This window comes from Ixodes scapularis, unplaced genomic scaffold, assembly GCF_016920785.2.
Source record: "Ixodes scapularis isolate PalLabHiFi unplaced genomic scaffold, ASM1692078v2 PGA_scaffold7__128_contigs__length_106722199, whole genome shotgun sequence".
NCBI classification, from domain to species: domain Eukaryota; kingdom Metazoa; phylum Arthropoda; class Arachnida; order Ixodida; family Ixodidae; genus Ixodes; species Ixodes scapularis.
In genome coordinates, this window is record NW_024609882.1 from 36,009,083 (window position 1) to 36,034,588 (window position 25,506).

General features: G+C 45.3%; 1 protein-coding gene across 1 annotated transcript in view; it reads left to right on the forward strand.

Moving 5' to 3' along the window:
• The window catches only part of LOC8025155 (succinate dehydrogenase [ubiquinone] flavoprotein subunit, mitochondrial), a 26,979-nt gene continuing 1,473 nt past the window's right edge, over window positions 1–25,506 (forward strand). The window contains exons 1-15 of the mRNA XM_029968425.4: window positions 1–97; window positions 882–950; window positions 6,448–6,609; window positions 8,047–8,102; window positions 10,792–10,879; window positions 10,969–11,133; window positions 11,755–11,903; window positions 13,045–13,202; window positions 14,357–14,492; window positions 16,848–17,043; window positions 19,493–19,681; window positions 22,065–22,157; window positions 22,286–22,384; window positions 23,024–23,167; window positions 23,765–23,878. Of these exons, the coding sequence (XP_029824285.2) occupies window positions 38–97; window positions 882–950; window positions 6,448–6,609; window positions 8,047–8,102; window positions 10,792–10,879; window positions 10,969–11,133; window positions 11,755–11,903; window positions 13,045–13,202; window positions 14,357–14,492; window positions 16,848–17,043; window positions 19,493–19,681; window positions 22,065–22,157; window positions 22,286–22,384; window positions 23,024–23,167; window positions 23,765–23,878 (1,878 nt within the window). The 5' untranslated portion in view covers window positions 1–37. The remainder of the gene's footprint in view (window positions 98–881; window positions 951–6,447; window positions 6,610–8,046; window positions 8,103–10,791; window positions 10,880–10,968; window positions 11,134–11,754; window positions 11,904–13,044; window positions 13,203–14,356; window positions 14,493–16,847; window positions 17,044–19,492; window positions 19,682–22,064; window positions 22,158–22,285; window positions 22,385–23,023; window positions 23,168–23,764; window positions 23,879–25,506) is intronic.

Below are 25,506 nucleotides of genomic sequence, written 5' to 3' on the forward strand. Positions count from 1 at the left end.
TCCAGCTCTGATTGGACGGAAAGGATTTCTTTGGAAGATGGCGACCTTGTGTAGGGCATCGCAATGGTTCATGCTCCCGGCTTTGCGAAATTCCTGCGTGAGTTTATTTTGAAATCTCAATTTGCTTATGCTTCTTAACACATTTAAGTCGTAGAGCACTATCGAGTACAATTCATAGAAATATATTGCTTTTCAAGTAGTAGTGGAGGCTCGACTTTGTGAATGAAAGTAGTGATTGTATGGAACTTTGTCACACGCCCGAGTATTGAACGGAAGCCAACTTTAACGACGTAATTCGAATTCAGCTGAATCTCGATAGGATCGCGCAATACGCACAGCAAATTATAAGTGTCTAAAGGGGAAAGAAAAAGCCGTACAATTAATATTGTGGGCCGATGCACTTCGCTGAGTTGCTCATGTGCGGTTCTGTTTTGTATGTTAGTTAACTAACCTAAATAGTAACAGACCTCAATACCCCGATAGTGCGCAAGAGGCCGCCTTTCGACCTCGTTTCAAATTAAAGTCGCTATGTTATTTTAACTGGGCTTATTAATAGGGAATATGACCACAGGTTAGCGCTAGTTCGCGCCGCAAGGCAAGGTTATGATTCGAGGTCAACACATGTCGAGTTCTTGCTAGTTGGAAACGCTTGCTAAATTCGAGAAGAGTATACTTTTTGTGCAACCATCTTTGCATAACGAGGAAGAGCGGCAAATTTAATTAGATCATCTATTCATTTATTTTTACATATTTTAAGCTTCGCTCAGTGAATTTTGAGTGGAGCTGGCACTTTGCTGAAACGTTTCATCCCGCTCGCGACGATTTCTACCGCCGACTCCGGCGAATTAACGTTTTTTTTTTTTCTTTTCTTGATTTTTTAGCTGAACCACGTCGGTAGAACAGCCAGCAGCCACAGGAAGTTTCACAAAAGCCACAATAACAACCAAAAGGTATGATGCAAATTTCTCTTTTTTTTTTTTTTATATATGTATATTTACATTTTATTGAGTGCCATCCTTCTAAGGTTACCAACCGTCCCGGATTTTGCGGGACTGTCTCGGCTTTACATTAAGTGTCCCGCATCTTCCCTGTCGGGACAGCCATATTTAATTAGATCATCTAATTTGATTAGTTAAGATCTAATTAGATCCAAATTTGGTCCAGACCGTCCAGTTAAAAATTTTATGCGATTCAATGCACGCCCAACAATGTGCGTCACGCTGCGAAGCACAAAACGCACGAAGCAATGCTGCAGTGGCTAGCATTGGCTGCAAGAAGCTTTAGCCACTTTAGCATGTAAGCTGGAAATCAGGGTCTCACTGGTGCCGGTCAGTGCCTGTTACCATCATCATCGTTTATAAACCTCCTTGTGTCTCCCTTCTCGTCCCTAGTTCCCTCATTGATGAGATGGTAACCCTACGTCCTTCAGATCTGCTGCTAAAAGCTTCATATCTACAGGGTGTCCCGAAAAAAAATTTACAAGGTTTTTTTCACCACAAAATTAAGGTTTGCATCACCAAACGCTCATTCTTTGCCCGAAGGTTAGCGTTAGGTTCGAACCAGATGCTAAAGTTTTTGCGCGAGCCAATATTTTATTTAAAAGTTAAAAGTGATTTTGTAATAATGTCAATGGGAAAATGGTGGCCGACGGAGTTCGCGAATACATGGAGCTCTATGGGCGCCAAAAACTGAAAACGAGCAAAAATGGGCCCTATTTTCGCAATGAAATTTTCATAAAATCACTTGTAACTTTTGATTGACATATCGGTTTGCGCTGAAACTTTGGCATCTGGTTAGAACCTCTAGCGCTACTTATCGGCTAGAAATGAGCGTTCGGCTGTGATCTTTTATTTATTTAATAGAGCAGCAATTGTGTGCAGTGCTATCGAAGGCACATGTGCGAGTGGATAACACCTGCAGTTTGTATGGAGGGAAAGGAGTAACCCCTCTCTTTCACGAACTCTTTCCGTTGAGTGCCCTGCTGCCGATTGTGTTCCCGTTTAGGTTTTATAGAGGGCTCTCCTTCCTCGGGTTTGCACGGTGCTGCACACTGCTGGTTATTTAATTAAGAGAAAAGAGAACCATGTTCTTCTCGCTGCAAAAATAAACATGTCCACTACCAAAAAGCTCAGTCTCTGCCCAAACGTAGCAGTAGCACTTGGGACCAGACGCCAAAGTTTCAGCACTTGATATGTTATCAGGTTCAAGAATTATAAGCACTGTTCTGTGTTTCCGGGGTTTATTTTTCTTTAAATTCGGGGGTGTTGTTTTTTCAGGGTTCTTTTTTTTTTTTTTTTTTTTTTTTTTTCTGACAGATTGGTGTTTATTGGTGTGAGTGTTTTTGGTGTTGGAGAAGAAATAGTTGTTTCTCGGGACTTTTGTTTAAGAAACGGGACAAGGGCATGGAATTCCCCAACCTCCAGAGGACACGCTCGTGCCCAGGAAACTTGGAAAACGTCCCGGTACAAATAAAAGGGGGAAACGATATAAGGGAATCCGATTGTCAAAGCAAGGAGTAGCCTCGCGGACTGTTCCGTACGACTGTGTTTGAGGTAAACACAAAATAACATTGTAGTTGCACATTTCCCCCTGGAAGCTGTGGAGCTGTTAAGGGCTAGTTTCCCCAGGATCGTGTTTGTCCGCACAGAAATGTCGACACAACACTCTGGTTGCCGCCGTCGCTCATAGATGACGGCAACCTTTTCAGCCCTTCCACTCTGGCTTGCCGACTTGCGGCCGGCCATTACTTCATTCCCACCATGCTTCACCGGTTTTCCTTCTTCAGCAAAGTAAAAAGGCTGAAAGTATTTTTCTTTGTGACGGAAAGCTCCATTTCGGGGTTTTTCGGTTTTCCCTCAATTTTTATGAAACTGGCTTGGGGATTAATTTTCGGGGTTTATTGGTGTTTACCGAAAACTCAAGAAACTAGTTATAAGCAATTTTCAAAAAACTTTTGGTGAGAAAATTGGATCTGTTTTTGGTTGCAGATGCCATTTAGTACCTCCATGCGTTCAAGGACTTTGTTGGTCACTATATTCTCATTGAAAATGTTTATGAAAGTTGCTGATAACTTTTGAATCGGTTATCTGTTTGTTCTGAAACTTCAGCGTCTGGTTTCAGCTGCTAGCGCAACATTTGAACAAAGACTGAGTGTCTGGCAATCTGTGAGGATTCTTAATCACCTGGTCTGGCAACACAGGTCTTGGGGTGGTTTTTCCACGTCATTTCAATGGGTGCTCTTTCTCTCCATGCGCCTCCACGTAGGGGAATAGCGTCCGGTTTTCCTTGGATTATTTGTTGTCTTTGAGAGATGAATGATGGGTGGGTTGGGGACCCTAGAGCTGTTTTCAAGGACTCGTCGCAAATGCATTCGGGATGGGGGGGAGGGGGGGGGGTAGTGGGCTTTCTTTTAGGGAGTGCTTTTGGGGAGTGCTCTTGGATTGGCTGCAAGAATAGCTCAGGAGGTGGCTTGTCAAGATAGCAGAAGAACGTGGAGAAAAACTGATATAAAGACGAGCGTGGGGTGCAAAGGCTGTTTTGGTCTTGAGAGTAGGATTTAACTCTGAACTTTATCTTTCTACTTGTAAATATATTTGATGATGGCATATCGTCACATTGATCTGACGATCCGCCGTCTCTTTCTTCGGACGTCATCGTGGACACAATCATCACAAGAGAAAAAACCGTCATCGCTCAACCCATATTTTATTTTTGAAGTTAGTAAAATGCGGTTCTCCTCTCTCCCAGACATCCAGTTAGAATTCTGAAATAAGGAATACACCTTTCCTATGTGGCCATTGTCATCTTGGGTGGCCGAACCACCAGTATGGGCGAAAACATTGTTTTGCTCTTGCTGCGCTGCCTGAAGGAAATACCGTTTTAAGCGTGACTGTCACCCGTTCTCATTTTGCATCATCAATATTTTTCATTTTTTTCACAGGTGGAAATGTTTTATATTGTTTTTTCGTCGCCCGTACTGGATTATGTAAAAAATGAAAGTAAAAAAAAAAAATTAAAGGTCAATTTTGGTCAATATTTTTTAATTTGGTATTACGACTGTTTTCGGCTAAACCCGTGTTCCTGAATTGCAAGGTATAATTTTTTTTTTCTTCAATATTGTGTGTAGTTTTACAAGTATGACTGCTCAATGTTCGGTTTCGGGTGTCTACAGCTATACCGAAACTATCTGCTAGAGGGATGGCAACACATCAGCCATACGGCCGCGCCATGACGGCACAAGGGTGCTGCAGTATGAGGTACAACCAATCAACCACAGCTCCACCGCGACGTGACGTCGCAAGGGTGCTGCGCCATTGTTCCTTGACTAAAAGCTAACCCGCTTGCCGCCCGCTGCAGAGCAGCTGGTTGCATCTTTGAAATCAGTCTTAGTGGAGTATGCTGCTTCACTTTGACAAGAGATTTCGGCCTCTAAAGCAATACCAGTCACTTATTTTGGTTTCATTTTTGGCCAGAATTGCCCTAAAACCCCTTGCCTACTAATAACAAGTGTCACTTTTGCCACCTCTTACGGAGCGTAGAACGACCAGGAGTGTCACTCGTGTTTTGGTTTTGGCACTTGTTTTAACGCGCTCTCCTGCCGATGGCAAAACCACCTCTGTTGCTCCATTTACCTTGGTTTGTTTGCTCGTTTGTTCTACTCTCTGAAAGAGAGAGAATGCTTAACTTAACCAAGAAACAAAAATCGGTCGCTTGTGAGCATTCTTGCTAAAACGACATGGCTTTGGCGCGCAAGTCTGTTTTAGTCGAGGAAGAGACACAAAACCTTCTTTTTGAAAGTGATTAATGCTCAGGCATATGTGACGACAAATCCCTCACTCAGCCTTTCCGATTTTTTCAGAGTCAGATTAAGCTTTGATGGATAGTGACAGGGGTGATGAAAACTGTGTGAATCCTGCTAGCATTCAATCAACTTCGGCGTCCGCACGTCAGTGGTACTCAGACCAGAAGTCCCCATTTAGAGCAGGATATCACACCTGGAAATTGAGGAAATGTATTGTCTTACTTTAATGCAAATTGCCTGTTTAAAATAAAAATTTGCTGTATGTTCTCAAAAAAAAAAAAGAAAGAAATGAGTAAGCAGGGGTTAATGATCTAAATAATTCCCTCCTTTCTATTTATCGGGCATACTGTAGCTTGTAGCCCCCATCGGTCTTTTAGAGCACAGCTCTTAGGCGCCCATTTTCAGGTGTAGCAGCGTTGCCGTCACCGCCCTGCTAAATTTAGCAGTAAATTGGATTGTAGTTGAGGTGACGTGACATCAATTTTCCCGCTAAATCTAGTGGAAAAACTGAATCTATTCATGGGTGACGTGACACAGCCATGTGACGTCATTTTCCCTGCTAAATTTAGCGGGTAAACTGAATTGGTGTTGAGGTTATGTGACATCATTTCCCCCGCAAAATATAGTGGGGAAACTGAATTGGTGTTGAGGTCACGTGGCGTTAAGTTTCCAGCTAAATTTAGCGGGGAAACTGAGAGGAGGGGAGGGTACGGAGGAGGGAGAGGAAAGGAGGAGGGTAGGGGCATACCCTCCCTTCCAAACCCTTGCCTCCTCTTCCTCAAGAGCTGCTTTCTAATTTCACATTACAGAGATTTGTAAACGTCTTTCAATTTTTTGTGATATAAATTCTGAATTAAGTGCTTTGTGTTAAGGCCCTCCGGCTTCCAAAGCGGCTGCGGAATAACAGAGTGGGCCTAACTGGCTAGAACATCCTGTGACTGCTAGGGAGTCAAATTGTCTACTCGATCGCAGCAAAAGAAGCTGATTGGCTACTCGATCACAGCGAAACAAGCCGATTGGCTTCAGTATGATTACCGGTCATGTTCGGAGTAGAGTCACTGAATAAGCTACGCTTTAGTGTAAAGGACACTTCAGCCATCCTGGTGCTTTATGTCGACGTTGCCAGTTATCTGAACCTTTCTGAAATCGCAGAAAACACATTTCCGTCCTCCAGAAACATTAAAACGGACCGCGACGGAGCATGACGGTATTGCTCGAGCTGCCGGTCACTGTGTCTGAAGCTCAGGAAGTCGCATTTCCGAATCACGACGACCGCCAATTGCACCCGCTCTGCTCTAGTCACCAAAATGAAGGCGCAAAATGGCGTCGGGGGAGCACAGATGCACCCAACTAGAACTCTTGCAGCTTGAAAGATACGGGGGGCAATTGGCTCAGAATGGTGCCCTCTGGTTCATCCAATTCTGCCACGAAAATAGAAAGCGTGAAAGACAAGGACAAGCGGAAAATTACACAGGACACTCCCGACTGACGTTGAGTTGAGAGTAAGCGCTTGTCCTGTGTAGTCTTCCATTTGTCCTTGTCTTTATCGCTTTTTATTTTTGTGACGTTTAACCAACTGGGCCAACAAATTATTTTGCTACATCCAATTTTGCCCTGGATCGGACATCTTTTTCTTTCACTTGCAGTTCACTGGCAGCTATGAGGTGGTGGACCACACGTTCGACGCTGTCGTTGTGGGTGCCGGAGGAGCCGGATTGAGGGCGGCTTCGGGACTCGTCGAAGCCGGGTTCAAGACGGCTTGCATCACCAAGCTCTTTCCCACCCGTTCTCATACCGTAGCCGCTCAGGTGCGCAATTGTTTCCCATCGTCATTTTTCATTCACTTTATTTCACATCGGGTTTTTGGTTGTGGTGAGCAAAGCTCTCTCGCACAATTTTCGGTGGGGTATGTGGGCGTTGCAAGCAATTACACCGATGCAAGCTGATGCACTGTAATGGCTAATCGTGTTTGTTCCGTTGTTCTGTCTTTTGAGATTATTGGTATTTTGTGCCTTGCAAATATGTCAATAAAATGATTGCATGATCATGTTACTGACTTAATTAGTTACATACCAACCTGTCTAGACTAAACAAAAAAAAATCTAAATGAACAAGTTGTTTTTTTCTAGTTATCAAGGCGGGCTCTTGCTGCAATGCTTTTGAGTGAAAGGTGAAGCTAATAACTCGATTACAATGCAAAATCGACAGTTTAAACTGCATACAATTTACATGAATGTTGATTATGTAGCATATTGGTTAGTGCCCCAGAAAAATTTAAATGAGCACAGGTACTGTTTATCATGCGTGCTGTGTTTTGTACTTCGGTGTTCTCAACATGCATCATACTGTACCGTTTCATATTTGTTTATTTATTTATTCTGATATTTCAAAACCAGTGGGCATTACAAAAAGGAGTGGAAACGCACTGAATATACAAAAATATTCAGAGTTGGTACAAAAAATAACACATGCGGGAAAAATACAACAAATGTGACTGAGAAAACAAGTATTGTGCAATGTTTTTAAATCAGATGTCTATGGTATTTAGCGATTGAGGCAGGCAGGTTATTTAGTTTAATAATATTCCTTGAAATAAATGAATACAAAAAATACAGGTTAGTGGGATGTTGAAAAACAGCCACTTCACAGCGGTGGTCTATATGGGATGCAAAAAATGATAGCTCAGAAAGTAAGTAGCTTGCTCGTTATGGGCTGATTGCATTTCCTGAAAGAGAGCTGGTTGGTTGGATCAGATATTTCTGAAGTGAGCTTTAAGGACCATGAAGCCATAGCTGGTGGCAATTAACTGGACGATCCTACTCTTCCTCACGAGAAAATGGCAATGTAATGTTGCTGCAATGTTTTAGTGAGATGTCCAATGGATCAAGTAGCTATAGGTTGGAGGGGCAATTCTTATCTTGCTGCTTATGAAGTCTTTTGACCCAATTGTAGCAGGTCTTCTCAACTCTAGGCCATTCTCAATACACTGTATACATGTGATTGTCAATTATCTAAATAAAAAAAAACTAAGTAAGTTTGTTTTTTTACAAAATTTAGCACTTGCAATTGAAAAGCGTCGCCTGTTTGGCATATTATGATCGTGATTAACTTGCCGTGAGCTCTGGCTCGACAAAGTAAATATTTCGGGGCCTTTCAGTCTTGAAAGCGAGGTTTTAGGAGATAGGTCATAGTCTTTTCTCTTTCATTCCGAGGGACTTAGGTATTCTTGTCTTGACTTCTATTAGGGAGGAATCAATGCTGCTTTGGGGAACATGGAGCCTGATGACTGGAGATGGCATATGTGAGTTCTACTGATTATTGATTGATTGTAGACACATGCAAATGGGAAATTTCAAGTTTGAAGCAAATTCGAAGCAAATATTAGTGGTTTTGATCGAATATTTTGAAATTGAATATAGTTTCTCCAAGCCTTTAGCTACTGCTGCACCATGCTTAAAGGGGTGATGCAACAATTTTTCTACTTTCAATAAATACAGCTTAGAATTGTTCCTTTGCATTTAAAACCTATGAAACACGCTTTGCTGTATCTCTCTACGCTTGTCGAGGGGTTAAACGAAAATTGTTTAACCCCTCCACTTGCGGCCAGAAAAAGCGGATGCACGATCTGGAGCCGATTATGTGCCGCCAATGTTTTAACATGGCCATGCATTGGGGTTGGCAGAGCACATGGCGTGCGCCGAGTTCCATGCATTGTTAAGGTTCAGCTACTCTCCTCATCCCAGCGATTGAGCACGAGCCACTACCCGAATGCATGTCGAGGCATTGATTGTCACGAGTCACAATTGAATGCCTACGCACTTTTTGTGTCCACTGTATGAGCAGCATTTAAATATCGTCACAGCGGGGATTGGAAAGCTCGATGGCGCTCTCCTAAAGATCGCATTGTTGGCATTGTCCCCACAGCTTTGTCATCAAGTTTTGCGAAGGAGAGGCTAAAAGAAATGGGGTGTCCGTGTGCAGATACAGGCAAGAAGTGGTGAATGCTGCGAAGTACTTTATTGGTAAGCAGCCGGGTTGCTTGTCTGGCTGCGCGCGTCGCGGGTTTCGCTTTTTGCAGCCTGTCTGATGACGTCGTAGCTCGTGACGTCAGTGTGTCATCAGCGGTGGCCTCTAGCAGAAAAGTTCCACTTTTATCCTTGGAATTCTGCTTTGTTGAAGAACTTTTTGGTCAGTGGCAATGTGTTTCTGTGTTCTTGGGTGCCACTAGTGCCAGAAGTTGGTATAAGTGAGAAACGTTCCTACTCAACATCGTTGTACGGCCCCTTTGAATGAAAACCCGGCTGAACTCAAGAAGGTTATTTCCAAGCTTCCACTCGTTCATTTCTTAGCCAACTTAATTTTAACCTAAATATATTTATCGACCGTGGCCTCAGAAAGTGTACTGCCTAACATTGGGATGGCAAGGGAACGACAGATTTGACATGAAATTGAACCTATGGAGGTTCCCAGCTGTACCTAATTGTGGTGATTTGTAAATCTTGCTATATGAAAATATCCTTTCTTCATTCTCGAATTTGAAAAGAAAAAAAAAATATCAGATAATGAACTTAGGTTGTCATGGCGTCTCTGCCTAACATATTCTCTTGCATAATAGCCAGTTTAATTTTGAAAATTTGACTGCAAAGCAGGTGTCAATATTCACAAAGTTTCTGTTACTTTCTAAATACATCAGATGCGTGCGTGCACAATTTTGCTTTGAAAGTGTCCTTTTTTCCTATGCACACGACTTCAATGTTTGTACTTTTCTAAATGCTGATGGCAGCGGGTTAGCCCCGCGGAGCATACTTCTTACCGAGCACCGGTGCACCACAGAGAAGCAACACCCGCAGAACTCGCTTCTGCGTGTGTTGCTTCTTTGCAGTGCACCCGTGTGTGGTAAGAAGCGCACTCAACGGGGCCAACCTTCTGTGATCAATACTTTGAAAAATAGGAATATCGCAGTTTGTCTCTATGAAGATATCGAATAGTGTATTTTTTAGAACTAGTGCTATTTGAAAATTCGGAAATTTGCACAACACTAAGTAGTGTACCGATTTATTTTGTGGAGGCTGATTAGACTAACTTCATCACCGCTACTCTTTTTTTTTGCGCTGGCAAGGAAATACTATGCATATTTCCCAAGCTAATTTGATATCTCCGATTTGTATGTTTGGTTGACTTTTTAAAACTGCTGGGTTGATGGCGACCTGCTGTGCTTCCAGGAGAGATTTAATCACCCAAATTTATTGCTAGCTGATGTTTGTTTCCAGTTGCAAGTTATGATCTTATTGGAAGTGTCACTCTTTTCATCGTAACTATTATGTTTAATCACTTTTCTTTTGCACAAGTAAAAACATGGTGATGCCTGGTGCAAAGAAATGTTCCTAAGAAACACTTCCATTTCTCTACTAAGCCATCGGGTTTGCGGCAATTGCGAGATGAAATCTCCTAGCTTTTTTCTTTTTCTCAAAAAGCCATTATAGCCTGAGAAATCTCGTGCCTACGGTGCATGCAAGGTGCATTGAAATTTGGAAATTTATCAGGCCTGAACCGTACCCTAAATAGCCAAAAGAGAGCATGAGCGAGCTCATTAACGAAGAAAGAAAGGCGAGCAGTTTATAATGGGCTATTATTAAAGGCTAGTCCACGCTTCTGAAACATTGCTTTCGACCACCAAGTGCGACCCAACACTATCTAATGCCATCTTATTGTTTACCTCTTGCAACAAGCATGAGCGAGCTCATTAACGAGCAAAGAAAGGCAAACGGTTCATAATGGGCTAGTGTCAAAGGCTAGTCCGCACTTCAAAAACACTGTTTTCGATCACCATATATGACCGAACACTATCTATCTCATCTTTTATGTCTTGCAACCTCTCTAACAACAGTGAGCTAGCATTTAGACTCTCGAACAAGGTAGTCACCCTAAGTAACGAGACGTCTGCTTGCACGAAAACGCCAACCGGCATCGAAACCGTTTCCGTGAAACAGGTACGACACCGTGAAGGGATCGGACTGGTTGGGAGACCAGGACGCCATCCACTACATGACCAAGGAAGCACCCAACACGGTTCGGGAGGTGGGGCTGCTTTTTTCATTTCTCTTTTGGCGCATAATCTAGCAGGCGTTTACGAGTGTCTGACTCCGTTCCGTGGTCGCCCGCCTCAGCTGGAGAACTACGGCATGCCGTTCAGCCGCACCCAGGAGGGCAAGATCTACCAACGTGCCTTTGGCGGCCAGTCGTACAACTTCGGCAAGGGTGGCCAGGCACACCGCTGCTGCGCCGTGGCAGATCGTACAGGCCACTCGTTGCTCCACACGCTCTACGGGCAGGTGGGATTCCTCTCTCTCTTTCTTTCTCTGTCTCTTCCTCTCTTTTTCTGTCTATCTCTCCATCTGACTTTCTGTCTTTATCTCCCTCTCTCATTCTTCTTTGCTCTTTGCTGTCTTGCTGTCTCTCTTTCTCTTTCTTTCGCTGTCTTGCTTCCTTTTTTACCCAGTTTCTTTTTTTTCCTCTCGCTTTTTCCCTCACTGTGTCTCCCTCTCCTCTCCCCCTGGACTGACGTGGCAGCCTCACCTTTTGATGTTGTCAATTTAGTGTATACTAGCGTATTCCTGTACTTACCAGAAGAGATCTGCAGTGGGAGATTTAATTGTGCCAGTAGGCACTGGGAAAGTGAAGCATTCCATCCAGTACTCGGCAAAAGGACACAAAATTTCAGCTAACGTACCATTATGCAAATGCTGAACTTCCCTCAGTAATAAGAGATAACGTGATCTCCGGCAATAGAATACCATCCCAGTTCACATAGCCAGCACCGTAGAGACAACAGACGAATGCCTACGATCAATTATGTAATTGGTCACGTGAAGTAACCACCAAAAGATACAAAACTTTGAAGCAGACGGGGGAATCGCTGCTTTCAATGGTTTCCTCGACGCTCTGCCCACCAGTCACTGAGCTTCAACTGCAACTTCTTTGTGGAGTACTTTGCCATGGACCTGCTGATGGAGAACGGCGAGTGCCGGGGCGTCCTGGCACTCTCCATGGAGGACGGCACCCTGCACCGCTTCCGCGCCAAGAACACCGTCCTCGCCACAGGGTCAGTGTGCCACATGTTGTGCTTCTTGGCCGCTTGGCTCAACCAACAGCTTGTAGATAGCAAGGCCATGTTGCTGAATTTTCGGTGTCGCCCGAAGGAGGCCGGCGTGAGACACAGATTGAACACGAGCGCTGCATCAGCATTTGACTGCGACTCGTCTCCTCGGAAATGGAACACGAGTCCCAGCCAAACACTGATTCAGTACTCGTTTCCGATCTGTACCCCCATTAACCTATGGTGGTTGATGACGAAAATTTAACACTAAGGTCTTGCTATTTATGATGTGTTTGTTTGGTTTAACGCACAGACATTAAACCATTGTGCTTAGACGTCTCTATAGTTGTTGACAAGTCAGGAGTTTAGGGGGGTCTCCTCTCACCTCTTTCCTTTTGAGCAGACAGAACGAGTGCCGGAGGGAGTCTTCTCCCACCTTTTCCCTTTTGAGCAGACAGAACGAGTGCCAGAGAGGAGAGGACCTCCTCTCCGGCATTGGCTCTGCGAAAAGAGGTGGGAGGAGCTTTTTCCAAACTCTTAACCTGTACCCGAAAGTCCGGAAGCTTTCCTGTCATGCTACGGGAGAGCTTTTCCCGGTGACAAACGGAACTACCGGAGGCACTTTCAGTGCTAGGGAGAAGCGGTCGAATTGAACGAGGAGCCTGCTAGAAAATTTTTCTTCTCCACACTGTCGTGGACAGCACAGATTGTGCATCGCATGTTCCTTTGCGGAGATGTCACGGAGACAAAATTGGTGCATATTTTGCGCCTCGGCTGCATGAAATGTTGTCGTGCGTAGCATCTCTGAAAGAAAACTCTGCCAAAGTAAGCGCCTTGCCAGGGGATGGACTGCAAAGTTCACGTCTTGCGGTTGCAAACCCTAGCTTTATCCCTGCTATTTCATGTCTTCTCTTTTTCTTTTTTTTTTTTTTTTTTTGAAGCACACGTTTAACAATCATATTTTTAGCATAGTTTGACAAACATCAAAAGCCAGTGAGAGCATGCTCGCAACAGTGTTTCACAGAACTGCACTCTGGTGGTTTGTTGTCACGTCCTTAGCTCCGACTCTGTTCGTTGCGCCTAATGTAGCTCTCTTTCGTGTACGTCGTCGAGACGTTTCTGAGTGCGTGCTTTACGTCGTCTGCAGGGGCTATGGCCGCACATTCTTCTCATGCACTTCTGCCCACACGTGCACGGGTGACGGGAACGCCATGGTGACCAGAGCAGGACTCCCGCTCCAGGACATGGAGTTCATCCAGTTCCATCCTACGGGCATCTACGGTGCCGGCTGTCTTATCACCGAGGGTGGGTGATCCAGCCGGTGCCATGTGTGTGTCGTCGCTGCGTCGTACAAAGAAGTTTGTAACTTAGCCGTCCCTTCTAACGGTGAAGAACTGTCTTCTCCTATCTCAGTTGCTATAATGCAAGGGAGGGTCTCTTTTGTTGGGCCATGCTTATATGTATGGTTTCAATGATTTTGCAATATTTTGTGGCGATAGCTGTTACGGGGACTTCTCGACTGCATTCATGGCATTAGCATTTCGCTAGGCAGAAAACTCGCCTTCGTCCGTCAGCCGAGCACCTTTAGGCCGAGGGGTCCCTGAGGATGCTCTGGAACAGGTGCTCAGCTTTGAGTTTGCTCTACGCGGCAAATCTAAAAACTACCAAGAGATAGCTAGACAATTGTTTATTGCTGGTGCAGCAAGGGCAATAAGAAAACCCCACAGGCTAGGTGCCTAGCACTGGTGGACTGCCCTATAGAACGAAAAGAGCCATACATAATCATCAACCATTACCGGTCGTGCCATGGGTCAGCACCTGCCTTGCAGCGTTTTAAAGGAGGAGGCACGTCACATCACGCGAGTTCTCCTTCGAATTTCAGCATGAGCACTTGGGGAGGCCACGCAGAGCTGGGACACCTTTCAGAGAGAGGGAATACAAAACTCACCATGTCACAGCAGAGCTTGAACGTCTGCGCTCGTCTAGCTATTGCGCACTGTGGCGCAAAGCTGCAGATTTTTTGGTTGGCCCACTGATTGTTCAGAGAGCGTAGTGTTGATTACTCGGTGGCCAAGAAACAGGTCTGTGACTTTTGATTGTTGTTAGTTCTCCATGTTTCGGGTTGTTTCAAGCACGGTGATGCTCCAAAGCTATGCAATCAGAACGTGGGCGATACAACCTTTGGCATTTTCTGTGCATCTCGGTCACAAACAATGTACCCCATTTGTGCGATCACAGAAACAAGTTGCTTATTATGGGGGGGGTGTATATATCGGTGAACAAGGCACAGCACTCGTAGCGCCTCACAAGTTTGTGTTTCTTGTTCTACCTGTACAACAATCTAGTTAATTTCTTTTCAAACTGCCCTTCATATCAAATTTAGCTCGACAGCTTACACAAATCATTGCCAATCATCGTGGAACGTTCTGAAAAGTCACTGGCTGCCGTCTACTGTGCAGGATGTCGTGGCGAGGGCGGTTTCCTGATCAACAGCGAAGGAGAGCGATTCATGGAGCGCTACGCTCCCGTCGCCAAAGACTTGGCCTCGCGCGACGTCGTCTCGAGAGCCATGACCATCGAGATCCGGGAAGGAAGGTGAGTTTCCGTTCAAGTCATAATGCAAAAAAGGAGTCACTTCAGGCTGGCCACGGTGTGTTGTTGTTAATTGTATTTTCAACAACTGCAGTTGAGTCGGTATGAGTAGCCTGTCGGTGCTCTCCGGTTCTCAAGGTGAGACCACCGATCGACGCAGGCCGTACTTCTGAACCTTTCGGCGAACTATGTCGGCAACTTTTCTTGCAAGGCTCGTTCGGTTAGAGTCGGTCGATTAGAGTTTGTTGCTGAAACTCTTCGATCGAGTGTGTGGCTAGAAGTGGTTTTGTCTGCATCTAGAGAATGCAGCCTGCTGTTGGAAAGACAAAAAGACGTTGCACTTTTCGAACGTTGGCAAATGTATCGACCTGACACGGTAAACAGAACGGACTCTGCAGTCAAACAAGTCTGTGCTTCCTCTTTTACTGAGAATAATCTTAGATCGGGATTTTCCTAATTGCATATCGTTTAGTGGGCCAAAAACAAAACTACTAGTACACGAGGGTAGAAAGCTAAAAGCCTGCTCTTCGGTACGAAATTTAAAAAAAAAGCGGACTATTTCTTAGCTTCTTTCCCTCGAAAGCTCTTGGCCTTTTCACTGCGATGCATGAGTGGTGCCCGAGCACATCAGCTGAACCCAGCTCGTGTATTGGACACGAAAACTACGTTGCTTGGATGTATGCGCTTGTCAATAATAGATGCGTCGACGAATATTTGGATTTGCATTTGCGGCCAATGAGTGCCGTGACGGCACTTATCATCACTTGCAAATGACAAGTTCCAGTGCATGCTTAAAACGCACTTTGAAGCTTGGAGTCATCGCATCCGGTGAAATATGTCGCGACCATGTGAGTTCTCATTTCGCTTTTGAGTTGAGGAGGAAAGCTAAGAGTGAAGACATTGAGAAATCGTTTCATGGTTCATCAAGAGATGCGGGTCAAAAAACTGCAATGTTTTGCGAAAAATATAATTTTGGGTTTTATGGTGTTTTACTATTTTGACTCTTTATATTAGTCAAAATGAGTAAAATATGCATTTGAAGACTTCCAGGCAACCCAGAATGGCATGAATTTGAGCCATTAGTAGGCCTAGTCTTTTCCTCTTCACTGCAGTGTTCTGTAGCTTCAATTTCTCGTGGAAATTTATTAACACTATAATATTTTTCTCACCACGAAAGAGTATAGCTACACATCTATGTTAACATTCGAATGCATTTTTCATTTTGTGTAATTTGGGGGATTTTCACAGTTTGTGCTATTTTTGATTATTTCAAAATGAAAGAAGTGTTGCATGCATTATTTTTGTTGTTCATTGCACTCAATGGTTTAGAAAGAGCAAATTCGTTTATTTTATTATACTTTTTTTAGTGTTGCCGTGCATTATGTGTGCACAATACCATGGTTTTTCCTGCTTATACAATGTACATTGCATTGAGAACCTGAAAAATAAGCTATCAAATCTAACACCAGGTTTATAAAGAGAAGATTAAGCACCATAAACTGTAAAAATTTCATTCTTGATATCTGAAAGAATAAAACAAAAATTTTCTCCTGGTGCTTGTCCCCCTAAAGGGGCACGCAAGTGGATTCGGAGATTTCTATTTATGGTGATAACTCAATCTATGGGCTCTACGCATCCTAATAAACCCAAACTTACTCTCATGAGCGGCCAATTTCCCTATTAAAAGTCTTATCAAATATAATCTAATGCGTCCTTCTTTCTGCACCTTGGAGCAGAAATCGGGGCACCGTCTGACGGCCTTTTCAAACAATAATCGCTGTATTAGGACTTCTGCACCGAAAGATTTGACGTTTTTGTCACAATATAATGCACAACGTGCCTAAAAAGGGCAAAAATAGTAACGTTCAAAATCTTCACACAATTACCGTAGCTATTTTCATTGGTCAAATTTTATGGAGGTGGTGAAGACCCAAAAATGTCGCCTCCCAAGGGAAAATGGTTCCCTTGTATTTCTATTGCCGCGAGTTCACTAGCACATCTTGCCATCTAGAAATGGTCATTTTCTTTTTTACTAAAACCCAACGAACAATACGCCATCAAAAACAAGCGAACGCAATCAGCAGTCGTCACGGTTAGAAAAAATCTGACTTCTTGATCTTGAGATACGGTGTCCGGAAGCTTGGGCGACGTCGTTCTTGCTCCGTTACGGATGGTTTTAACATTTCTCAAGAACGGAACATTGTTTCCCTACATTTCTAGTAATGCTTTGGACGGACGGCAACCACGATTTCGAGTGCCGAGGTGGCCGAAGTTTCGTCGCTCTGCGGCGTAGCAATGTCGGTGGCTGTGGCGCGCGCGAGCCTGCTTAAAACGACGTGCCACTCCGGTCTCTCGCAGGGGCTGCGGTCCAGACAAGGACTATGTGTACCTGCAGCTGCACCACCTGCCCCCGGAGCAGCTGGCTATGCGCCTGCCGGGCATCTCGGAGACGGCCATGATCTTTGCCGGCGTGGACGTCACCCGCGAACCCATCCCGGTCCTGCCCACCGTCCACTACAACATGGGCGGCATCCCCACCAACTACAAGGGACAGGTGGGACGGAGCAGCTCGGTTGTCGCGTCCGTCTGGCCGGGGACGGGTCTGTGGTCGGGCTTGCAAAAGGGATCCGACGTTACGGGCAGACGTGACGTCTGCAGAGAGACTCGACATCACGGGCAGATGTGCCATCGAGGGCGGATTGTTTTGTCGTGAGGAGATGTTACATCAAGGGTGGATGTGACGTGATGGGTGAAGAATTGGCCAGATTTGTTTTGTTTAGCTATTAATTGCCATATCACTCAAAACTAAACATTTATTAAAAAAGACTGGTGTAAGTGGTTATTTTTTAATGCGTTAGCATTTATTGCCCCGGTATGTGCAGCCGCCTTTTGTTTGGACGGTCGTCCAGACGAAAGACGGCTGCGTGTATGACAGCTTTAAGCACTGATGTGATTGCTGCGCCAATTGCGCCAAACTGCGCCAAGGGGCTAACCCTGCTACATCCTGCTACATTTTGCCGAAATATGGGTAATCTGCGCCAAGCCTGCGCCAAAAGACCAATTTTGGTCGTCTTTCACAACCGAAACTAAACCGAATACCGTAATTGAGCATGCCTGAGGTAGATGGCGCAAGGGGCCGCCCAACAAAAAGTACCCTTTATCAATCGTCCATCTGGTTTTAGTTTTTCCCGCCACCTCTCGTTTCACGCTCTCGTCGTTCATGTGTCTCTTCTCGCGCCTTTTTTAGAAAAACAATTCAACGATAGACGCGGGGCGTGTGTTGACGCTTCAGTGCTTCAGTCCTTTTACAAAGCGCTCAAAGTACTTTTTGACCCTGACTCGCGATGTCTTGTTTTGACCTGACTCGCTCAGGGTCTTTTTTTCTGTGTGTTTAGCTTGCACCTCGCCTCCCGGCCTGACAAGCAGGTGCCGCTGGACTGTTTTTTTCGTCATATTTTGCATACAATTTCGGGAACCAGTTGGCGACGAAGCGGAGTGGCATGGTGTCTGTTTCGATCGAACAGCCATCTCCGCTCGCGCGACGAAGCACGTTCAAATGCAAGCCTGCTCAAGTTGCCCTGATGTGCATGCGGACATAACTGCACGATAGTGCCACTAAATAAGCTACGCTTCAGAGTAACGACACTTGGCCATATTGTGTCTTAAAATCATGGTTGCCAGTTATCTGAAGCTTTATCTGAAATCACGGGAAACGCTTTTCCGCCCTCCACAAATGTTTAAACTTTTCGCGACAGAGGAAAGCAATATTACATGAGCTTCCTAACACAGAATCTAATGCTGGGGAAGTCACACTTTTGAATCATGACTATCGGCAGTTGCGTCTGCTCTGCATACGAGCCAAAATGGCGGCGCCCACAACAATGCCAAGGAACGGAGTGCCGATACTCTAAGCGCAGCTCATTTAGTGGCTCTACTGCACGACAGAGGCACCAGCCGGGATACTTGCAACCCATTATTTTACGTTTGCTTACTTTTGACGAAACTCTGGCACGTCGGGAACCAGTAAAACGGTGGCAAGCGGTTTTTCGGAATTACTCGACAACGCCCACAGCACTGTTCATTTGTGGCATGTCTCTGTCTCTTTGGAGATATTGAAAGTGGGAAGTCATTACTAGCCAAAGGCAAAGCGAGGCTTGCAACAGCCTTGTAGAAAGTTTCGAAAAGCAAAAAGAAAAGAACCCGCTTTGTCTTGTATACAATTTCGCATTGCACTGCAGTAGTTACGTGTTTTATCAGTCGGAGACAGCTTCCATTTATTACATTCCTTACCGAAAAATCCGGTATAACTTTTCGCTGTCCGGATTATGGAAGCGGAAATCTATCTGGATTCTATCTGGACTCTATCTGGAATTTAGGTTTTCAGAAATTATTCCTTTGTCTGCAATCTGGATTTCGGGTTTCCAGTAACAAATTTCCGGTTCCATATTCCGGATAGTGAAAAGTTATACCGGATTTTTCGGTAGGGTTATATAACTATACAGGTCAAATTAATGCTGCGATATGTACTAATTAGCTCGTCATTTTCAAGTAAATAGTTTGGTTCTTATTTATCTATAACGGTACATATATATGTATAATTTAACTGAAGCATTGCAAAATGTGTCATGTCATTGGCATTTCAGTTACATGTTGAAAGACTCCCAGGTGGTGCGGCGAGCGAAGTGGCCTTCGTTCGTTCGGCACTTAAAACGAATAGGTTTATTTTTCTAAGAATATCGGCTCCAAAAGCCACTTGTGCGGCTCCGAAACACTGTTTTGGCTACTCCAAAAGCCACTTTTGCTGCTCTAAAACACTATTTTGCCTGCTCCAAAGGCCACTTTTGCTGCTCCAAAACACTGTTTTGCCTGCTCCAAAGGCCACTTTTGCTGCTCCAAAACACCGTTTTGGCTGCTCCAAAAGGTGCTCCAAAACGGCTTAGGCCAATCACATCACTGCTTTAAGAGACCTAATTCTATCTTAAGTGTGAGCACGTCGCTCGCAGGTCTTGACCCACGGCGAGAAAGTGGTCCCCGGCCTGTACGCCGCCGGGGAGGCGGCCAGTGCGTCGGTGCACGGGGCCAACCGGTTGGGGGCCAACTCGCTACTGGACATCGTGGTGTTCGGCCGGGCCTGCGCCCACACCATCGCCAACCTCTGCCGGCCGGGGGACAAAGTGCCGGACCTACCAAGCGTGCGTTTCCTTGCTTCTCGTCCTGCTCGATCTTTGAGAGTTTGCTCATGCGTACGAAAATGCCAAAATTGTATAGCGAATTGCAGCTTGAGCCACGTTCTAGCTTTCAGGGTTGCTGTAGGGCTGCTTCTGCACTTTGCAACTCGAGTCTAGGATTGGTTGGAGCTTTCGAGGACGTCGCTCACTTGTGGCCTTCTGAGTGGTGGAAATGGCTGCGACAATTTTTATCACATTTTCTGGCTTCACATTCTGACCTCTCGCAATGCATGGGATGTATAATGGGAAACATTTTGGGTGGAAATAAAGGGTGTTTAAAAAATGGTGGGTTAGGTTGTGCAAGCCACCATCTACTACAAAGAGTATAGCCACCATTATCCATCTGTTCATGCACACGTACCACTGGCACATGGAATGATTATGCATATTTAAAGGGGCCTTTCGAACGATTCTTGGACTGGTTTGGAATTTGTGCTGAGACTGAGCTTATCGAACGTAGCAACACTGAGCGAAAACTTTTGTTGTGGAAATGCAATTTATTTTGGGGGTATAAGCAAATTAAGATTACCAAGACAAGCACTATGTTTTAGCTCCGTGACGTATTATGGACAAATCATTGATTGGAGGGTTGGAGCGAAGTGGCTGGCCAGTTGGCTGCAAGTTGAGTTCATGTCTGCCTTGTTTTACATTTTTCCTGTTTCTGCTGATCAGTACCTATGCAATCGGTGTAATTGAAGCAGCGATTCGGGTCGGGGGTTATTTGCACTGTGATAGGTTCAAAAAGGAAAAAGATGGTGATAAGTTCAAAGAAGTATTTATTAAAGCGGTAGATCTATAGGCCCAACGAACCATGCCCGAGGTCATGTCCTCAAGGTCGCATGATCATGGTCATACAAACACCGGTACTAAAGCTAACGTGTCCTGATGTCTTTGACATAGTCCTAGAGGTCGTCCTAGACAGCATTCTTGATGTCGATGAAGAAGACGTCGTCTAGGACTTCATCCTCGACGTCTTCATTGACAGTGTCCTTGAGCTCTCGTCTTAGAGGTTTTCCTTGATGCCATTCTTGACATTGTCCTCAATGTCATCCTAGACGTCGTCCTTGAAATCATCCTAGAGGGGGTCCTCTACACTGTCCTCAACGTCGTCTTCTATCTGTGCATGGCATATTACAACCATTTCATCACCGTACCATTTCATTTCCTAATTGTTTTTACTAACGACGTTCCTGTAAAGCTACTGTATTTCATTGCATGCACAAATGAATGTGCATGCAATTCTTTTTCTTCTCCCAAATGTCACATATATGTCAGCGGAAAAAGATTGCAATACTGCGCCTGTCCCGAATCCGCCGGCTGGCTTTTGTTAAGACGAGTCGACGCTCTCCATTCATTGTTTTGAGCGGGAACGGCTTTTGGCGCAAACGACCAGCACATGATCATACATAACTTATAGAAGTCATCCTGAATTCTAATTAACTCTACTTTTGGCACGTCGTCCAGCTTCAGGATTTTGCCAGCATTCCGAGCAAGCACGTCCGGCTCGTTAGGCCTACAAAGCTTCTCAGGGTAATTCGTAGCACACACAGACTTGTCCACTCGAGAGCACGGATGTGAAAACCAACACAAAAAACGTGAGGACACGAAACTGAAGGGTGAAAACAGCTAGCACGTGGCGAGAGCCGCAGATTCAAATCGCAGAAAAAAACGTCCCACAGGTTCTGTTGTTCCGACATCCCAAACGGCGATTCCTGAATGGGGCTGATAGGGTGCTCCCGCTAGGGCCAGATAACCGGTTCGCTAGTCTTGCCACCACTGCCGCTAAGAAGCAGGCGTCTCATCGTCTTTTCTTTTTTTTTTGCACATTTGAATTTTTTTAAATCTTTTTGCTAATTAAAAACAGCTTTTTGAAAAATAATGATACTTCTATTTAGTCTGCATAAAACAATTTAGTTGGCTTTTGCCAGCGCTGCCAATCACAAAGTCGACCATAAAACATCACCAACTGCACTTCTTGAACGCACTGGGGTGCCACCATACACGCTGTTCTTGCCAGATCGAATTAAAATATGATGCAGTAATATTTCATGGCTACTACTGCTTCCCTGAGTAGACCGACCCACTAATGAGATAATATAACATAAAAGCGCAGAAGCTCAAATATAGTTGGAGGGCCTTTAAAGGGAATATCACATCAAAAAGATTGCACGTGTCATACATAAAATGTGGCAAGTTTGTCCCGTGTGAGTTACCACTCGATCGTGCCACACCAAATCGATCGCAACCTTTTTAATGGCCACCTTAAGCCCGTTTTTTGAACTGTGGCTGGTTGTTCCTGGATTGCTCTTCCGACAAACCTTACACGTTCTGCTCCATACCTTTTCAGAACGCCGGAGAAGAGTCCGTCGCCAACCTGGACAAGCTGCGTAATGCGAACGGGTCCCTTCCAGTCGCCAAGATCAGGCTGAACATGCAGAAGGTGCCCTCCTCTCCTTCCTCTATAAAAAACGCTGTTTCAGGGGGCTTCGCTTCCCAGTCCCAATGCATTTCCAAGGAACTGTCCGCCGTAGCGGTACTCACTTAGTCTCGTTTTCGGTGCTTGTTCAGACAATGCAGCAGCACGCGGCAGTGTTCAGGACCGGAGAGAGTCTTCAGGAGGGTTGCAAGAAGATGGACGGTGTTTACAATGAACTCAAAGACTTAAAGGTATGTGTACAGCTAGTTCGTTAGTTTTTTCAAAGAAAATTAATGTGGTTCCTCTAAAAAAGCTTTGACTAATGGAGGTGTCTTATTAGTGGTTCTGTACTATTGACACCTCTGTTGTCTTGTTGACTATCATATTACAGTCCTGTTCCTTTGGTAGCTGTCCTTTCTGTCCTGCCGTTGACTGTTCAGGGAACTTGTAAGCACAAACAGGGAGGGACACCAGAAAGAAGCGGACACAGACAAGTGCTTCTTCCTCTTCTTCATGGTTGTCTCTCTTTGTGCTTACAAGTTTCCTCGGCAACACTTACCAACTAGCCCAATAACAAGGCTCGTCGATGGTTCTTTGGCAACCCTCAGCTGCGGCCTTTCGAATTGTATTTCAGCACATGTCACAGTGACCTTTCTGCGGCGATCGTGTCTCCGTTAGGTACCCACGACACTCATTTGCTTTACATTCCACTAGTGTGTCCCACTGGCAACTTCCAAAGACTGCCCCTTTGCGATCTCGTCTCTGTTATAGCTCTTCGTTAATTTTTTGTCCCGGTGCCCTTCGTAGTAACCTTGGAGACTCTCTTTTCTAGCCTGGGGGCATTCTGTCCCCACTTCCTTTGCAACGACTTGCCACTGTTCAACCTGCAGGTGAGCGACCGCGGCATGATCTGGAACACGGACCTGGTGGAGGGCCTGGAGCTCCAAAATCTACTGTCCTGCGCCCGGCAAGCCATCTACGCCGCCGAAGCACGCAAGGAGAGCCGGGGCGCGCATGCCCGCGAGGACTTCAAGGTTAGCCCAATTCCGTCTCCCTTCGTTTCCGGACTCGAGGATTTGGAGCAGCTGTACGCCGACTCGGATCCTCAAGTCCGCGGATTGACTCTGCTCTCAAGAACTGTGGGGTTCCCCAAACTCAAAATTTGTAGAACGTCTCTCCCCTAGGCAATGAGTTATTCCGGAACTATTTCAATAAGCCCAAGCCGCCCATTGCTGCACAACTATAAGCCAAACAGTACATGGTATGCGTGTTATTGTTTACAAGACTCCCGTGCCCCTTTATTTCATCAGTGCCAAAGTCATGGGGGGTTCTTTGGCTATTAACGAGAAAAGCCTACCACAGCCCATAAAGTAAAATTTATCTGACCCCCAGAACACTGAGGAGATGCGAATTAAAAGAACTCGGAATATGCAGTTGCAGCAACTTCTTCCATTGTTCCCTATGTCACCTTACCTCGTGCCAACTTTTCTGGTTCATTCCGACTTCGTTCATCATCGAATGTTGCCTTAGCAAAACCTTCATCGCCGCAAGACAATGATTCTCTTTGCTGCGGTATGGGTGTGCGCCCGTTTCGACGAAAGTGACGGACTCTGAACCTATTGGCCGACCAGGACCGCGTGGACGAGTACAACTACGCCAAGCCGCTGGAGGGCCAGCAGAAAGTGCCCGTGGAGCAGCACTGGAGGAAGCACACTCTCTCCGACATGGACACCGCCACCGGAAAGGTCGGGCCCCACCCCCTTGACCCCTTTCCGACCCCGTTTGGCTGTATTGCACCACAACTGCTGAACCGAAATTTGGATTTCGCAAAATAAGGCCTCAGAAGCATTAACGGGGGACACTACGGTTCTCCTCGAACAGCTGAGATTCTCTCTTCCTTGCTTCGGTTCACCTGCTCGGGGGGACAAAGTGAAGAGGAGAGAGAATGAGAATCGGCGACATCGCACGTCTTGTCAGTCACGTCGGTCGTGTTCAGTCGTGCACTTCTTTCCCGAAAATATGGCCATCCGTTAGAGATATGGCTGTTCGAGTGACGTTTTTGGGTTTTGCAGCGTCCCGCCTATCTCTCCAGCCTTGTTCTGTAAGCTCCAAATTTTTGTTCAGCATCCCTTTAAGTACACGGAATTATACTCGTTTTCACCTCAAGAAAAAGGGGAGTTTTGTGCATTGTTTATATGCTGCAATGTGGAGGAAGAAGCAATGCGTTTGACTTTGGAAGCGTGAATGTTTCAATAAGATAACATATATCTAGTCTAAAAAGCACCTACATATATCTTAATTCTCTACATAAAGGGAAAATTATAAAATTTTCTGCAAGGAGCCGGACCTTTTCTTTGCTACGGTTCTCGAGGCGAAAGCGAGTTTAGTGTTTTGGGGACGTTTGGTTTTTCCTCGAATTCGGGTGCGTTTTCTAAGGGGTAATTTTCTTCAACATATTAGGGGTTTTACGGTGGTGTTAAAAAATATTGGCGTTTAGGAGGGGAGAGTTTGAAGAAAACAGGGCACAGGCATTCTCCTTCGTCCAGGGAATGTGTGCCCGACTTGAACATACTTAGAAAATGTTCTAGTATCAACAAGAGCAGGAAACATGAGGGGTGTGGTTCACGAAAAGAGTAGGAGCCTTACAAACAGTTTGGCGAGGGCTGTGTTCTCTGTCAGCACAGAGTAAATATGTAGATAAAGATTTCTTCCCATGTAACTTGGCTCCCTCTTGTTCGAAGACAGACCTGATTTGAGTATATACTATGTAATACCGAAAACACTGCACCCTGTTCATGATCTAGAATGCCTGTAGAATCATTTTAGCCTGCCGACTCTTGCTTGCTCGAACCGGAAAGTCAGACTGGCAGGATGTCGCAAGTGCGGTACAAGCTCTGTAGGCCTTGCAGTGTAATAAACAAAGTGGATAAATAAAAGCTTTCAGATATGTACCAAAGCAACACAAAGATAATGTAAACATGCCTGGAGTTTCGCGCGTCTTGCCATAATCATAGACTAGACGGCAGAAGCTACTGTCAGATGCAAAAGGTACAGCCACTAGCTCATATCCATCGGCCGACACTGCCCACCCGGGACCTATGCGGAGGGCAAGTTCGTCTGCTCCTTGCGCAGGGGGTAGCGGTGACGTCAGAACGCCGAGCCCTGATTGACTGATCGAGCCCCCCTATCTGAGCGTCGTCTGCTTCTTTGCAACGTCGTCTGCTCGCAACCTCGTCTGCGTCTGTCTTACATTTCCTGCGACTTTCGGAAGTGCAGAGGCCAGATTCACGAAACGATCTTACGCCAAAAATGTGCGTAAAACAAAACTTAAGAACAAATTCGTATTCACGAAACGAAATTTTCGTAAGTTTTG